Source organism: Panthera pardus, unplaced genomic scaffold, assembly GCF_024362965.1.
Source record: "Panthera pardus isolate Hobbes unplaced genomic scaffold, ASM2436296v1 HiC_scaffold_4, whole genome shotgun sequence".
Lineage (NCBI taxonomy): Eukaryota > Metazoa > Chordata > Mammalia > Carnivora > Felidae > Panthera > Panthera pardus.
In genome coordinates, this window is record NW_026526969.1 from 8,766,380 (window position 1) to 8,782,603 (window position 16,224).

General features: G+C 55.3%; 1 protein-coding gene across 4 annotated transcripts; it reads left to right on the forward strand.

Annotated features, from left to right (window-relative positions):
• The first annotated feature begins 28 nt into the window (after nt 1-28).
• On the forward strand, nt 29-14,704 carry TFR2 (transferrin receptor 2). 4 transcript variants are annotated; one of them, XM_053894145.1, is made up of 19 exons: nt 29-49; nt 1,154-1,214; nt 1,459-1,708; nt 1,820-2,006; nt 5,826-5,966; nt 6,068-6,179; nt 6,286-6,408; nt 6,782-6,898; nt 7,030-7,169; nt 7,511-7,674; nt 8,686-8,795; nt 9,298-9,414; nt 9,498-9,561; nt 9,660-9,727; nt 9,814-9,890; nt 9,972-10,056; nt 10,145-10,372; nt 10,736-10,876; nt 13,948-14,704. In XM_053894145.1, the coding sequence occupies exons 2-19, from the start codon at nt 1,182-1,184 to the stop codon at nt 14,230-14,232; spliced, it is 2,442 nt and encodes an 813-aa protein (XP_053750120.1). In that variant the 5' UTR covers nt 29-49; nt 1,154-1,181; the 3' UTR covers nt 14,233-14,704. The 4 variants fall into 4 exon arrangements, with proteins under 4 accessions (XP_053750120.1, XP_053750121.1, XP_053750118.1 ...); XM_053894146.1 differs by lacking the exon at nt 29-49 and having other exon boundaries at nt 914-1,214; nt 1,486-1,708; XM_053894143.1 differs by lacking the exon at nt 29-49 and having other exon boundaries at nt 8,686-8,805; nt 9,332-9,414.
• The last annotated feature ends 1,520 nt before the right edge of the window (nt 14,705-16,224 follow it).

Below are 16,224 nucleotides of genomic sequence, written 5' to 3' on the forward strand. Positions count from 1 at the left end.
GGGCCTCAGGTGGGAGGCGGTGCCTAAGCCCCCCGGACCTGCAGCTCAGGTGAGCCGGCTGCGCCTCGTCTTCCTTCTCCGGGCTCTTGGCGGTGGCAAGAATGGGGCGGAGACTGGGGCACTGGTGCGCCCCAGCAGCTCTGAGCCTCTCTCCCAATTTGGGTAAGAGCTGAGGTTTCCCAAGGGAGACCCGAAACGAGGCCCCTGAGCACTTCTATTCCAGAGCTACTTGGGATCCTCGGTAGGGCTTGAGGACCTGCATCCCATGCGTGAAATTGTGGGTAAAACTTAGCAGTTTGTGCCCGTGATGTGTTCCAGGGGTGCCCAGACCCCAAAGAGGTAGAAGTCATGTCTTCCGGTCACCAAAGAGACGCAGGTGCCCAGAGAAGACCATGACTTGTTGAAGATCACCCAGTTCTGCCCAGGCCTTGACCAGGACACTTGCCACCAATGCCTGGTGGGCCTTGACTCACAGATCCAGGAGAACCCCCACATGGAGCACTCTCTGGTCCTACTTGACCATATGCTCCCACCCATGCCCCTCTATCCCCAGAAGTTAGCAGGAGCCCGAGACCCACTTTTCAGCCTGATTCCAATGAGATAGGCATTCACATGGCCAGACCAACCCCCAGGTCACACCACTTAGGCAACTTCAGCTTAGGATCACCCCAGCCAAGCCTAATGTGTTACAGGGACTGGCTGGGCACTCACTGGTGGGCCTGCAAGCCAGATGACTTGAGAGGGGGTGAGGTTTTCATAGTGGGGAGCTTAGGAAGGGGTCCCCAAGGACACTGGGAGGGGTGGAAGCAGGAGAGGGCATCCTTATCTTTGCCCTCCCCAGCCATCAGTCCCCTTCCCCCACCCCTGATGGGAACTAGGAGGCCAAAGTCTGCCCCAAGGTAAAAAAAAATGATTGTTTTGCAGGAAGGGGGCGGAAGTGGGACTGTGGAGGGATTGGCAGGGGAGGGCACAGCCCCTTGTCCTCTGGCCTGGGCTGGGGGTTCATATCTGGAAGGCTGGACTGAGGCCAGGAGTGTGCCCCCACCCTTTGGGGGGGGGGGACAAGAACGGCCTAGGCTCAGGCTGCCTGCCAGGGCTGATAAGGGGCCCTCTTGGGGCTCCCACAAACGGTTTATCACTGTTGGGGGAACAGCCGGCAAGGCTCAGGAGGGGGCACGAGCATGGAGCGGCTTTGGGGTCTACTTCACAGAACGGTAAGACCGAGTGGGGTTGGGGGACACGTTAGGCCTTCTCTCTAGGTCCTTCAGCCCCCTCCCAAACCCCAAAGCTGGCCCCTCCTCTCCCCACCTCCATCTTTCCCCTGCAGCTTGCCTCTCAGGACCCTTTCCCCTGCCTTGTGCTCCTCTGGCACCCCATAGTCACTGACTGTTATTGCCAGATCCTAGCCTATCCCCCCCGCCTCTTCTCCCAATCTCATGCCCACCGTGCCCTGCGCAGCAAAGGCTGTCCCCACGACCCTCTCAGACCATCTACAAGCGCGTGGAGGGCACCCAGCAGTGGCGCCTGGAGGAGGAAGAGGAAGACGGGGAGGAGGGGGCTGAGCCACCCATCCACTTCTGCCCTATGGAGCTGAGGGGCCCTGACCTGGGCTCCAGAGCAGGGAAGCAGAACCTCGGACTCTGGGCAGCAACAGGACGAAGGGCTGCCCCCTACCTGGTCCTGACAACCCTGCTGATCTTCACTGGGGGTGAGAGTCATCCCCTACCCCATTCCCCCGTCAGTGAAGGGCCTGGGTTGGGGGTGGGTTTCTGGAATCCAGAGGGGGGTACAAGGGCATCTCCATCTTGCCATCCCCCAGCTTTCCTTCTGGGCTATGTGGCCTTCCGAGGGTCCTGCCAGGCATGCGGGGATGACGTGTTGGTGGTCAGCGAGGACATAAACTATGAGCCGGGCCCAGACTCCCACCAGGGCACCTTGTACTGGAGCGACCTCCAGGCCATGTTCCTGAGGTTCCTGGGGGAGGGGCGCCTGGAGGACACAATCAGGTAAGGGTCAGCCTTGCCGGAACTCAGCCTCCTTCCCTCTGCCCAGGACTCTGGTGTGGGGCCCCTTCTGAGGCCTTCCACTTGCCTCCCTGGCCTCCCTGGGAGTGGTCCTGGGAAGGATGTCAGGCACTTGGAGCTGAGGGGAGGGGGGGGGCATCCCAGAGATAAGGTTGCAGAGGGGCTCTGGCTCTGAGGATGGCACCCTTAGGAGATGTGGGAGCTGACTGTCTGAGTGAGAGCAGAAGGGTCCAGTATCCAGACAGGAGGCGGGACAGACCCAGAAAAGTCCTGAGTGCCACATCACAGGGCTTGGATTTTGACCTGTGGCTGTGGGAAGCTCTGGGGGTTTCTGAGAAGGGACATTTTAAGGAATCTGAAAAAATGAGCACGCAAATGCATTTGTGAGCATGGACCTTCCGTCTAATTTGTGAGAGATCCCATCCAGACACAGACCACGCAGGCCCGAAGCTCAGCCCAAGCAGGCCAGTGTTTCTCTTGTTTTGCTGAGGTCACTTTCCCTATTGGGAAGGAGCTGCCCATTTAGGTTCAGAGGTCAGGCCTCCAATAGCCCTCTCTTTGGTCAGGAATAGTGGTTTCAGTGGATTCTCCTGGGTTTTCTAAGTAGAAAATCATATAAGCTATAGCTAGTGAGAGATGTATAGCCTCTTTCTCAATGTCTATACCTTTTCTGTCTTTTTTCATTGCTTATCGCATTAGAGGATGTGAATTTAGGTAATGATGACTGGAGATATGCCTATTTCCTGATTCTCACAGGAATGTTTTTATATTACTTTGTTATGGAGTATGAACTTTGCTGTAGACTCCAGATAACTTTTTACTTTTTTTAATGTTTATTTATTTATTTTGAGAGAGAGAGAGAGAGAGAGAGAGAGTGCAGGGGAGGGGCAGAGAGAGAGGGAGAGAATCCCAAGCAGGCTCTGGGCTGTCACCACAGAGCTGGACTAGGGGCTCGATCCCACAAACAGTGAGATCATGACCTGAGCTGAAATCGAGAGTCAGATGCCTAACCAACTGAGCCACCCAGGCGCCCCAGGGCTTCTTATTTTCTTGGGCAACACTCGGTCGGCTGGGTACAGACTGAACAGGTGGTTTGCCAGGTTGCAGGGTGAGGTGTGGCACTGTGGATGTCATCAGAGGGTGGGGAGGGCAAGAGGGTGGCAGTGAGGGGGAGCGAGCAATGAAGTGATGCATGACTCCAGGGTGAATGGAGAAGGAAGGGAAAGCTGCAGAGAGGCTTGGAGAAATCGGACAGTCTGGAGTACTCAATGTGGTTGAAGAGCAGGTATAGTGAGGGTCAGGGAGCAAGCTGGAACCTGGAAAGCTCTAGTCAGAGAGTGGGATATTGGAACTTTTAACATTTATCTGATAAATTGTGTCCTATTTATTCTGACATCTCCAACACTTAACACAGTGCCTGGCATTTAGTTAGTGTTCAGTAAATCCTCAGTGGATAAATATTCTGGAGACGGAATTCTGGGTAATGACAAGAGCAGTGTGGGTGTGACCAGGGAAGTAAATGGCTGAACTGGCAGTGACATTGATGAGGTCATTCATTCGTTTGTCCACCAAATATTTTGGAGCACCTACCGTGTGGCAAGTGCTAGGCTAAGTAGTAGGTGGAGGCGATAGAGCAGAGAACAAAAGTCTGGACCTTGTCCTTATGGAGCTTTCAGTCTATTGGGGGAAATCAATACTGAACTAAAAATCACATTCCTGACTATGTATTTGTTACTAGGATCATTGCAATGACTATGACCAGGGAGATCTGACTTAGAGTGGGGGTCAGGGAAGGCTTCCTTAAGGAAGTGAGGAGCTGACCTCAAGGGGTGAGTTGTTCACCAGGCCAAGAGAAGGTGGAAAAGCATTTTAGGCCAGAGAACAGCAGGTGCAGAGGGCCTGGGGTGAGAATGGTGGCCTATTGGAGGAAGTGAACGAAGGTCCATGTGACTGAATGAGTATAGAGGGGTCCAGATAGGACAGACCCAGAAAAGTCTTTAATGGCACATCACAGGGCTTGAATTTTGACCTGTGGCCAGGGGGGGTTCGGTGTCAAGGTGGATATGGCTCAGGTCATATAAGGCCTTAATGGCTACCCAAACTGCTTTGGATTTTAAGAGGAAAGAGGGAGAAATGAAGAATTTGAAACAACAGAGTATCATGATCAGATGTAGGGGGAGCTTTTAGTGGTTTTTTTTTTTTTTTTTGGTTGTTTGTTTTTGTTTTTGTTTTTGTTTTTTAAGGTTGGTGCAAAGAACAGAGTTCATGATACTCCTGGGGCAGTAGTTCAGTGTCCTCAGCAAAGGATTTTCTTATTTAATTTCCCTCCCTAACTCTGAGCCCTCCTCCCTCGTCTCCTCACCCAGAAGCACCTCATCTGATGTGTTTGATGTGCGCCTTTAAATACACACATAGCTTTGTCATATATGGAATGTGCTACATGGATAGGTAGAATTTTCAAAACATTTAATGTTTGCATAACATCCTCTATGTTCATTGTTTTTAAAGTTAAGCCATGTGGAAAAATATAAAGAGGAATGTAAAAAAAAAAAAAAGTCACTCCAAGACCCACTACTCAGATACAGCTCTCTCTAGTGTCTCTCTAGCGTGTTTTTAATTTGATAAATTTTTCTTTTAATTTAACGCCATGTTTTCAAGGTCTATATATTGCAGCGTGTACATCTAATTTACTGTTATGCATCATCTATTTTACGAACGCACTGATGGATGCAGTTTCAAACAAATACTTGAGATCCTGGATGGGGGTGGAGTGGGAGGCAGGAATGGTCTTGAGAAAACCACTTAGACCATGGAGTGCAGTGGTCCTCGCGAGAGCTCAGAGGGTGCAGGCTGAGACTAAGGTGACCCTGCATGTGGATTTTGAAGTAGGGCAGAAACTTGGTGGAGTTCCTTAGTGGAGATGAAAATGATATGCCAGATACCAAAGTCCTTGATGAAAGCGGACAAGTGACCGATTGTCTGAAAGAGGGGCAGAGCGTGGGAGAGCTGGATGCTCCAGGCTTCAAAGGAAGAGAGTTCTCCCAGAGCAGTAATGGCCAGAAATTCCAACCGTGGAGCCAGGGGCCTGCCTCCACTGCAAGTGCAGGTGGTAGAAGAACCAGAGCCCCATAGGAACGCGGCATCTCAGGCGACAGCTGGGTTTCTGCCAAGGCAAAAGGTAGAGGGGTATTCAATGATGATGCTGAGGAGGGAGGAGTCTGTCCACCTTGGAGAGGGTGCAGGTGAAGCCTGTTGTCAGGGAGGCCATGCCTGAAGCTCAGGCGACAACAGGCTCACTAGTTAGGTGGTGACTATGGAAGACGACAGGGTGAGGTCTCCAAGACAAGGGGCCCCACTATGACACCTGGAACCACGGTGTTAAGATAGCTCTGTGAGACTCAGGTGGAGGGTGGGGGAGATGGAGGGCCACATCCGCCCAGTTAGCCCTTTGGAAGAAAAGTGTTTTTCATATGTGGGGCAAAGCACAGGACAGTATGCGTATGTGTGGAAAGGCAGTAAATCGGGAAGTTTGGATTGAGCCAGTAATAACCTAAGAGATGGTGGACAAGATACCAAGAAAGCTAAGGAGGAAGGAGGCCTTAGAGACGCTGGCTGGCAGCCCGGTGGTAATGGGATGGATGGTAATGGTCGAGTCAGGGAGAGACTTGAGAGTCCGTCACTCCCCAGGCCCCAGGGCGACCCCACGTCTCTGGCATCAGTCCCCCTCCCTCCCTCTCCTCCAGGCGTCCAGAAGTCCCCTTCTTCCCCTTCCACGCCCCAATCCCACCTCTTCCCGCTCAGGCAAACCAGCCTTCGGAAAAGGGTGGCTGGTTCGGCCGGCATGGCGGCCCTGGCTCAGGACATCCGCGTGGCGCTCTTGGGCCAAAAGCTGGACCACGTCTGGATGGATACGCACTACGTGGGGCTGCAGTTCCCGGACCCGTGAGTGCGCGGGGGGGCGCGCGGGGGGGCGCGCGGGGGGGGCGCGCGGGGGGGGCGCGCGGGGGGGCGCGCGGGGGGCGCTTACCACCTCCGCTCCTCAGGGCTCATCCCAATACCCTGCATTGGGTGGAGGCGGCTGGGAAGCTCGGGGAGCCCCTGCAGCTGGAGGACCACGATGTCTACTGTCCCTACAGCGCCACGGGCAACGCCACGGTGAGCGCCCCCTGTCCCGCCCCCAGGACGGGGGCAGCGAGCGTCCCCTCCCGGGTGGCGGAGGAGGGACGGGGAGACAGCGCCTCACAGCCCTTCTCATTCCCAGGGAGAGCTGGTGTACGCCCACTACGGGCGCCCAGAGGACCTGCAGGACCTGCGGGCCCGGGGCGTGGAGCCGGCGGGGCGCCTCCTGCTGGTGCGCCTGGGGGAGATCAGTTTTGCCCAGAAGGTGAGGGTCCCTGGATGGGGGATGGAGTGGAGCGCGGAGGGCGCAGGGCTGGGGAAAGCGAAGATAGGACAGCAGCAGATGGGGAGCCTCTAGGAGGCTGTCAGAAGAGGAAAAGAACCAAGCGGGTAAGAAAGTGTTGGTGGGGAACAAAATCGGGAGGTTGGGATGGGGAACAAGCAGGGAAGAATGTGGAGCAAGGTGAGGTTTGCTGTGCGAAGGTGGGAAGATGAGGGTGGTGGGGGGTGCCCACAGCCTCTCTGGGTTCATAATAGCAGAGCAGAGGCAGTGCCACTTTACTTTTACTTGCTTCTCCTGCCCTTATAAATCGGTTTTCTCTGGGAGAAGGAGCCTTTTACCCATGTCCCATCCCCAGGTGGCCAGTGCCCAGGACTTTGGGGCCCGAGGAGTGCTCATATACCCTGATTCCGCAGACTTCTCCCAGGACCCACACAAGCTCGGCCTGTCCAGCCACAGGGCTGTGTATGGACATGTGAGTCTGGGGGCAGCCAGTGGTGGATTCCTGGGGTCCCAAGACTGTACCTCTTTGTCTAGGATGATGCTGGTAAGCTACTCCTGGGAGCCCAGCTCACAGTTTCAGCGTGGACACCCCCTTCCTCACAGGTGCACCTGGGAACCGGGGACCCCTACACGCCTGGCTTCCCTTCCTTTAATCAAACCCAGTTCCCTCCAGTCCAGTCCTCAGGCCTCCCTAACATCCCAGCCCAGCCCATCAGTGCGGACATTGCCTCCCTCCTGCTAAGGTGAGGGGCGTGTGGGGGCCAAGAGGGGAGGAGGAAGGGAGAGGGAGCTAGTTTGTAAAGTCTTTTGGGGTGAACTAGAAAAAGATGAATCTTCTGGGTGGGCAGAGCCTCATGCCAGTGCCTGCCATCCAGTGAGTGGAACTCCAGCTGGATATCACACCCACTTCCTCTGGGCACCTTTGAGGACCTAACCTGCACAACTGTCCAAGGCAGGAGGCACATTGCAGAAGTCGAGCTGGAACCAGAGGGTGGGAGGGAAAGAGCGCAGGGGGAGCTCTGGGCTCTTCTATAGCCTGGGCCTCTCTGCCACTTCCAACCCTTTCTGCCCGACCCCTCTCCAGGAAACTCCAAGGCCCTGTGGCCCCCCAGGAATGGCAGGGGCACCTCCCAGTGTCCCCTTATCGCCTGGGCCCTGGGCCAGGCTTGCATCTAGGGGTCAACAACCACAGGGTCTCTACCCCCATCAGCAACATCTTTGGCTGCATCGAGGGCCGCTCAGAGCCAGGTGTGCTAGCTTGCCCAGCATCACCCACAGCCTGCAGGAGGGGAGCCATTGCTCATGAACCTGGACTAGAAATGGGGCTGGAGCAGGAGGCCCTGGGGGAGTGGGCAGGGGTGGTGCCCAGGGGAGGGGGCAGCAGGAGTTAGCAGGGTGGGAGGCTGGCAAATTGAGGCTGATCTGGGACCAAGGAGGGTGGCAATGAGTAGACCCCATGGTCAAATCTGTCCAGAGACAGGATGGGCAGTTCTGCACAGTAGTGAGTTCCCTAGCACAGGAGGTGAGCAAGTGTGCTTTGGGTGATGTCATAGCATAAAAAGGAGTTCAGGTTAGACAGACGAACATTTTGAGCCTAACTAGATGCAGATAGCAGTAGGAATCTAAGTGGGTTCTTTTTTTATTTTTAATGTTTAGTTTTGAGACAGAGAGAGAGAAAAAGAGTGAGCATGAGCGGGGAAGGTGCAGAGAGAGAGGGAGACAGAAGAAGCAGGCTCCACCTTGATAACAGAGAGCCTGACACAAGGCTCGAACCTATGAACCATGAGATCACAATCTGAGCTGAAGTCAGATGCTCAACTGACTGAGTCAGCCAGGTGCCCCCGAATCAAAGTGGGTTCTTGAGCTGAAGAGTGTGATATCTACAAACACTGAGGAGAGACACAGGGAAGACTGTGATGGCAGCTCAGATGAGAAACCGGGGTTGGGGGGGGATGGTTGGGGTAGAGGGGTAGAGGAGGAAGACCCGTCAGGACTTGTCAAACAGCAGGACATGGCTGACCAGGGAGGTGATGGAATCCAGAATGACTCCAAGCACCCTGCTGAAGGAGCAGGCCATCCAGGCAGGGCCAAGCAGAAGTGGTGCTGTCACTTTAGGGACAGCAGGGATGGCAGGGCTGGGAAGTGGAGACTGAGAGGCCTAAGAAATGGTGAGGGCTGAGGCCCTGTGACACACCCTCCCAGGTGCTTTCTGGGTACTGCCAGTATAAGGACATAGACCCCAAACCTCCCCTCCTGCAGATCACTATGTTGTCATTGGGGCGCAGAGGGATGCGTGGGGCCCAGGAGCGGCCAAGTCTGCTGTGGGGACGGCCATACTGCTGGAGCTGGTGCGAACCTTTTCCTCCATGGTGAGCAATGGTAAGGTCAAGGCCTGGGCCGGGTAGCTGGGGCTGTGGCCTGAGCCAGGACAGGGCAGAGAGGCAGTCAGGAGCACAGGCTAGAGAGTGGCCACTCAGACCTGGGCCAAACCTGGCTTCTCCATGTCCCAGCTGCATGGCCCTGGGCAAGTCACTTTACCTCCATTTCCTCATCTAAACATGAAAGTAGAGTTGACCCTGTAGCAATGCCAGGGTTAGGGGTGCAGACCCCTCTGCTCCGTTGAAAATCTGCATGTAAGTGGACCCAAGCAGTTCAAACCCATGTTTAAGAGTCAACTGTAATAATAGTCCTTGGTCTGAGTGAAGCATTAAGCAGGAGACTCCATACGAAAGCCATCTCCATCACTGTTATAGTTGAGTCAGGGCAGACCAGGGGAGGTGGGCTGGGCTGGGGGCTGGACGGGAGGAAAGGAGAGACCCCAGGGAAGTAGGACAGAGGAAGGCAATGATGGCGTCTCTGCTTGGTCTTCAGCTGAGCCCATGCTCCCAACCCACTCTGCTTCCAGGCTTCCGGCCTCGTAGGAGCCTTCTCTTCATCAGCTGGGACGGAGGGGACTTTGGGAGCGTGGGCTCCACAGAGTGGCTAGAGGTAATGTGGGGTCCAGGACAGGGAGTCAGGCAGTGGGAAGAGGTGGGGGGGGGGGGTTTAAACCTCATATCCCTCACCCACAGGGCTACCTCAGCGTGCTGCACCTCAAAGCTGTAGTCTATGTGAGCCTGGACAATGCCGTGCTGGGTGAGTGGGGGTAGTGTGACCAGCTGGGCCCCCTCTGGTACACCCTGCCCTCAGGGCCAAGCCTTGAGCCTGGCATCCCTTCTCCTCCCTCTCTGCAGGAGATGACAAGTTCCAGGCCAAGACCAGCCCCCTTCTGATCAGCCTCATAGAGAACATCCTGAAGCAGGCAAGAGCTGGCCAGGAGCAGGGGATGAAGGGAAGCTGGTGGTGGCCAGGGCCTGACCTGACCGGTGCCCCCTACCCTGCCTCCAGGTGGACTCTCCTAACCACAGTGGGCAGACCCTCTATGAGCAGGTGATGTTCAACAATCACAGCTGGGATGCTGAGGTGTAAGTTGGGGTGAGGAGCAAGGGAGGGCAACTTGTGGGGGGAGCCAAACCCACAGAGCACTCCAACCTGCCCACTCTCAGGATCCAGCCACTGCCCATGGACAGCAGTGCCTATTCCTTCACGGCCTTTGCGGGGGTCCCTGCCGTTGAGTTCTCTTTCATGGAGGTGAGACTTCCTGGCCCTGTCCCAGAGCAGCATTCCCTCAGCCTGCCTGTACAATGACCCTGTGCCAGCGTGCACCCTGTCCCCGCAGGATGGCCAGGCATACCCGTTCCTGCACACGAAGGATGACACATACGAGAACCTACACAGGGTCCTGCGGGGCCGCCTGCCCGCGGTGGCCCAGGCTGTGGCCCAGCTCGCTGGGCAACTCCTCATCAGGCTCAGCCACGATCACCTGCTGCCTCTGGACTTCGGCCGCTACGGGGACGTGGTCCTCAAGCACATCGGCAGCCTCAACGAGTTCTCTGGGGACCTCAAGGTCCAAGATACCAACCCTGCTCCTGGCTTCTGGGGATGGGGGGGGGGCGCTATATCCCCCCTAAGTGCTGCCCATTCCAGAGGTGTGGCCCCTCTTCCCCACAATCCTTAGGGTCTAGTCCCCTCTGACAACCTGGTCCTTTTACTCCTGCCCTAGACCCCTAGACCCCTTAGGACCCAACTCATACCCTCCCAACCAGAGAGAAGGCCCAGATCTTCTTCCCTCTCCCACTATTCTGTTCCACTATACCCCCTAGTCCTGCCAGCCCCAGGGTCTCAGCCCCATTCCCCAGCACCTGGACCCCCACCCTAGGCTGGGGTCCTGGCCCCTGCGTCCGGCCCCAGCCTGCGTCTCCATCCTCAGGCCCGCGGGCTGACCCTCCAGTGGGTGTACTCGGCGCGGGGGGACTACATCCGGGCAGCTGAGAAGCTGCGAAAGGAGATCTACAGCTCAGAGGAGAGCGATGAGCGGCTGATGCGCATGTACAACGTGCGCATCATGCGGGTGAGGCCCCGCCCCCGCGCCCTCTCCCTTTCCCTGAAGGCCTGGAGCCACCCTTCCGAGGACCCATTCGCCCTGTGCTCCTCTCCCCTGTTTCCGCCTTTGCTCCGTCCCTGTCTTCCGGGCGCTCCCAGTCCTGGACTGACAGCGCTCACAGACCGGCCAGGCTGGAGCGACCACTGAGACAGGCCCCGCAAAGTGATGAAACGGACAGGGAGGGCCAGACGCGTGGCAGACGGCGTGGCAGAACTGGGACTCCTCTGCCTTGCGCCGAGCCCTTCACTGCCTCCCTCTCCTCTCCTCTGGAGAGAAAAAGCATGTCCACGATCGTCCACAGTACAAGAGGCACAAGCTTATGGCCAGGAGGGGCAAAGGCTTAAGAAATTCAGAGCAAGGAGAGCTCTCTTCCCTCTGGTAATAAGATAGGTGAAACCCAGAGAAGCTGCCTGGGGGAAGTGTCACGTAAAGTTCTACAGGATCTGATTCCTTGGCCAATTCCTCCCACTTCATTTTGAATACTTCCCAACTCACGCTCTGTCTCCTGTTCCAACCTCTCCACTTTCTTCCATTTATTTATTCCCAAGAACTCAGCGCTTTGATTTCGGGAAATGGGATAAGTAGGGGCCGTGGGCATGGGAAAAAGTCTACAGGGCAAAATTCTAAGCAGGACCATCCTCCTTGAGTGTGGTGTGGACAGGGAACCCAGACTGTATGCAGGACCTTGGTTTTGGGACATGTCTTCCATTTGTTTTTCCCTCCTGTGACCCTGCCTGTTTCCCTTGGCACCACTTACCCCTTGTTTCTGTTCGCAAACCCATCCCTCTTGCTCTTTCATCCTTGCTCTTTTCTCCTGATCCCTCTCATCCTTCTCTCTCTTCAGTTTCCTCTCTTATTCCCCTACTTCCTGACCTCTCCATCTCCCCTTCCCTTTGCCCCTTCCACTGAGACACGCATGGTTCATTCTCATTCACAGATCTTGCTTTAATCCCTGCTGTGCCAGACTCCGGGAACACAAAAAGATGCTACTCCCCTCACCCACCCCACTCCCCCAAGTTGCCACATGCCCCCCCCCCCCCCCCCCCCCCCCCCCCCCCCCCCCCAGGGAATGAAGGGCACCTGTATGCTAGGGGCATGATTCAGACTCAGGGCTGGAGAGTAAAAGATTCAGAACTTCAGAACCAGCAACATGGCTGGGTCAGACCCAGGGAACTCTGTTGCTCTAGACCAGGGGTTGGTAAACTATAGCCAGTGGGCCAAACTTGGCCTGCTGCCTGTTTTGCAAATAAAGTTTTATGGAAACACAGCCATGCACATTGATTTTTCATATTCTCTATGGCTGCTTTTGTACTAGCTATGGTGGCAAAGTTGAGTGTTTGCAACAGAAACAATATGGCCTGCAGAGCCGAAAATATTTGCTACCTGGCTTTTTTTAGAAAAAGTTTGCTAACCCCTGCTTTAGACTGTGAGGTTCGTCTAGAGGAACAAACAGAACGTGGGTTGGTGCAGAGAAAAGACATTCAGAGTAGAGACATCCAGAGTAAGGGTATGGCAGTGAGATAGGCCTGGTTGTCCTTGGGAGCAGGGCATGGACCAGCAGAACCTGAACAGAAGTCTGTGGAGAAGCAGAGGGGAGAGGAGCACCAAACTGTGGGAGAGAGATCACCTATCAAGGGAGCCTTGAATGCCAGGAAAAGAAGTTTGAATTTTTAGGGTCTGGGCATCAAGGAAATTAGGGAGGTGTTTGAACAGGGAGGTGGTGGGGGCAGAACAGAGTTTTAGGAAGGATTTGGCCAGACCGTCCATGGTGAAGAGGGAATGAATGGAGTGATGGCTGAGCTCTGGATGAGAGTGGTAGTAAATACCACCTGTGGGTGAGGGGACTGGAATGATGGGAGACATTTGGAAGGAAAATGGACAGACGGGGTGTTAAGGGAAGAGGAGGGGGAAAATGATAGCAGCTGCCATTTCTCGAGGGCTGCCATGTGCTAGGGCTTTACTGCATTTTCCCTCACAGGACCCCCCAAATCTTGTGAGGTTGCTAGTACTGTACAATAACTTATCCAAGATCGCAGTAAGTGGTGGAGCCAAAATCAGAAACCAGGTAGTCTGAGCTCACCCCATTCACATGAACACACCTTCCGGGCTGAGAGGCTGGCACTGGGGAGACCCTGGCACTCACGAGGGATTGTGGGTGCAAGGGTCAGGTTTTAGAAGAAGTTGGTGCTCATGTGTGTGAGGCTGTGTCCGGGTGCCCCCTACCTGGTGGGGAGGTCCAGAAGGGTGGAGGCCAGGATTTCAGTGGATGATTTTTGTCAAGTAGACTTGGCAATTATCCCCATGAGGTTGTGACTGCAGTCAGGGGCATGGAGGAGCCCTTCCAGTGAAAGATGGAGGGCTTGAAAAGATGTGAGCGTGTGAGACCACCCACAGAGATTCCAATTTTGTTGGGGTGGCACCCACGCGATGGTGATTCTAATAAGCAGCCAGGCTTGAAGAACACCGGATTGTAGGTAAGGAGAGGAGCAGAGGGTGGGGGTCCAGCCTTGGGCCTGCCCATACGTGGGAGCAGAAGGAACCCAGAGAGGCTGGAAGAAAGGTGGGAGAACTGGGCGGGGAGTGAGGCCATCTCAAGAAAGATGATCAGCATCTGAGTCACAGAGGGAGGACAGAGTCAGGCACTTCATTAGCACTAGCCTGTCCCCTTGACCTTTGACGCTGGTATGTGGACGTTGGCGGCGGTGAGGGGGAATGACTGGGGTGTAGGAGAGTGAGGAACAGCAGGACCATAGACTGTTATTTGAGGCTTTAGCCGGGTAAGTGAATGAGTGAAGACGGAAGACTGGGAGGGCGTAGATGCGGGCTTGGAGGCCAGAGGGATAGAATGGGATAGAATCTAAAACACAGTAGGAGGACGCTGCCTACCCGGCTGCTGGTGACGTCAAAGAATGGCTACCCCCGATTGGGTAGACAAAGGGAGGTGGGACTTCGAGAAGCTGCTCAGCAATGTTCGCTACGCGTGTCCGGCCCCGCGCTCGGGCGGAACCCCCACCCGACACGACCCCTTCTCGGCGCAGGTGGAGTTCTACTTCCTGTCTCAGTACGTGTCGCCGGCCGACTCCCCGTTCCGCCACATTTTCTTGGGCCACGGAGACCACACGCTGGACGCGCTGCTCGACCACGTGCGACTGTTGCGCTCCCACGGTTCCGGAGACCCTAGGGCTGCCTCCTCCCGGGTGGCTCCCGGCCTGGGCTTCCAGGAGAGCCGCTTCCGACGCCAGCTGGCCCTGCTCACCTGGACGCTGCAGGGGGCAGCCAACGCACTTAGCGGGGACGTCTGGAACATCGATAACAACTTCTGAGGTCCGCGGTGGGCAGGGCGAGCATATGCCCCTGCCGAGAGCTCCTGCTCTCCCGCTTGAGCGACTTCTAGGTGATAGAGGTGCCTAGTGCCACCTCTCACTCCTGACCGGTTTCTCATTAGCCTTTCCCGTCCTTGCAAAGGGCCCAGCTGAGATGCCTGCGCAGACACCCACACCCCTGGCCCTGAAATGTAGGAGTAGGTGAGGAGTGACTTCCACAATGGGCCGGCATTACTGTCAGCTAATCAGAGAGCCGCATCCGCTCCCTCATCACAGCCCTTTACCCTGCGGGAAAGGGGCCCCCACACCTAGAGACCACTCGGGAAGGTTTCCTAGGTCCTGGGACATGACCAGTCCTCTTAGTGGGAGAATGACTGGAACCATAGCCTATAGCCAACAGGTGGTCTGTGGTGGGAGGGGCTGGGGTTTGGACCTTAATAAACCACCTGGTGGCATCTGTTGTTTATAAGCACTTTTATGCTTCTTCCTCACCCTCACTCCACCCAATCCTCCCTCCCTTGAGACAGGGAAGGGTTGGGCAGAGGGGCCAAAGAGGATGCAAACAGGAATGCTGTCTCCATGGGGAAAACTTTGTTCTGTTACCTGAGGAAGTAAGGATGCTGCCTAAGGAAATAAGGAGGGCCCTTCTCCAAAGACCATCGTGGGTGGAGAGCTGGCTCTGTAGCTTCTCCAGAGACCAGGGATGGATACATTATTTTCAGGGCCTCTTGTTCAAAAGGTATGAACAAACCTTTTTCTTTCCTACAGTCTTTCAACCTGTATGGTGGATTTTAATTTGCTATTTAATGTCCGGATCTTCAGACAGAAATACCCTGGGGCAGATCCCCATAGGCACTGGGGCTCTGCTCCACACCTTGGTACGGATGGCGCACGTGCCAGACCCTGACCATGACCTGGAACTTTCCTGTGCCTGGGGCCAGGCCCCTGCTGGGAAAGGAGGGTACCAGTTGTCTCTGGGTGGGGGCAGGGAGCTGGCAGGTAAGAACACGACCAGGGGCGGCAGGACCCCCACACATTCACCATTGTCCCATCAGACTGTCCTTCCAAAAACATAAATTCAGACGAGATAGGGCGCGTTCAAGGTGGCATGGCCGTAGATCCAAAACATAAATTCAAAGGTAAAACCAATTAAGAATTTCAAGGTGGTGACCACAGAGCATTAGCCCCCAAACATGGGGCCTCCTGAGAACAGGGCCCTGGGAGACTGCAGGGGTCACACACACACACCTGTTAGACTGACCCACCCTGGGACCTCTCCACATGGGTCCCCTTTGGTCAGTTTTGTCCAACAAGGTAGAAGCTGCAGGAGGGCAGGGAAGTGTAAATGCTGCCTGCACCACTTTACCCTTAATCACATCTCAGGTGGCGGCAGCCCTGGCCCTCACTCAAGGGCAGCTGCATAAATACTAGGGCCTGTGTCTGGGCTACTCGGTCCTCTCTTGATGTGGACAGGTCCTACCCTGCGCCTCAGGACACTGGGGAGTAAAGGCCTCTTAGTGTACAGTTTGCGATGCCCCAGGCTCTGGGTTCCAGGATGAAACTTCCCCCCTCTTACGCCCCCTGAGCCTGACTTGGTGGGTTCTCAGGAGCCTGGACCAGGGTCAGATGCTCCTTGACTATTTGCTTCTCTGACATAATGTCTGGAACAAATTTCCCAAAGTAGTTTCTCAGCCCTTCACCTTGTCCAGAATAGCAATCTGGAAAAGAGATGTTCATGTGCTAATCCCTGAAACCTGTGAATGTTACCTTGCCCAACAAAAAGGACTTTTTGGATGTGGTTGGGTTGAGGATCTTGAGATGGGGAGTATGTTGAGCTGAAATGTGCCCCCCCCCCGACAAATTCGTATGTTGAAGCCCTAACCCCCAATATCTCAGTCTGTATTTGGAGACACGGCCTTTAAAGATGTGATTAAGTTCAAATGAAGCCATTAGGGTGGACCTAATCCAAGCCAATCAGTGTCCTTGTAAGAA

Coding starts and splice junctions, on each gene's coding strand:
- TFR2 (XM_053894145.1), top strand. CDS start 1,182: ATGGAGCGGCTTTGGGGTCTACTTCACAGAACG. Junction 6,899..7,029: donor ACAGGGCTGTGTATGGACAT/GTGAGTCTGGGG, acceptor CCTTCCTCACAG/GTGCACCTGGGAACCGGGGA. Junction 9,415..9,497: donor GCTCCACAGAGTGGCTAGAG/GTAATGTGGGGT, acceptor CCTCACCCACAG/GGCTACCTCAGCGTGCTGCA.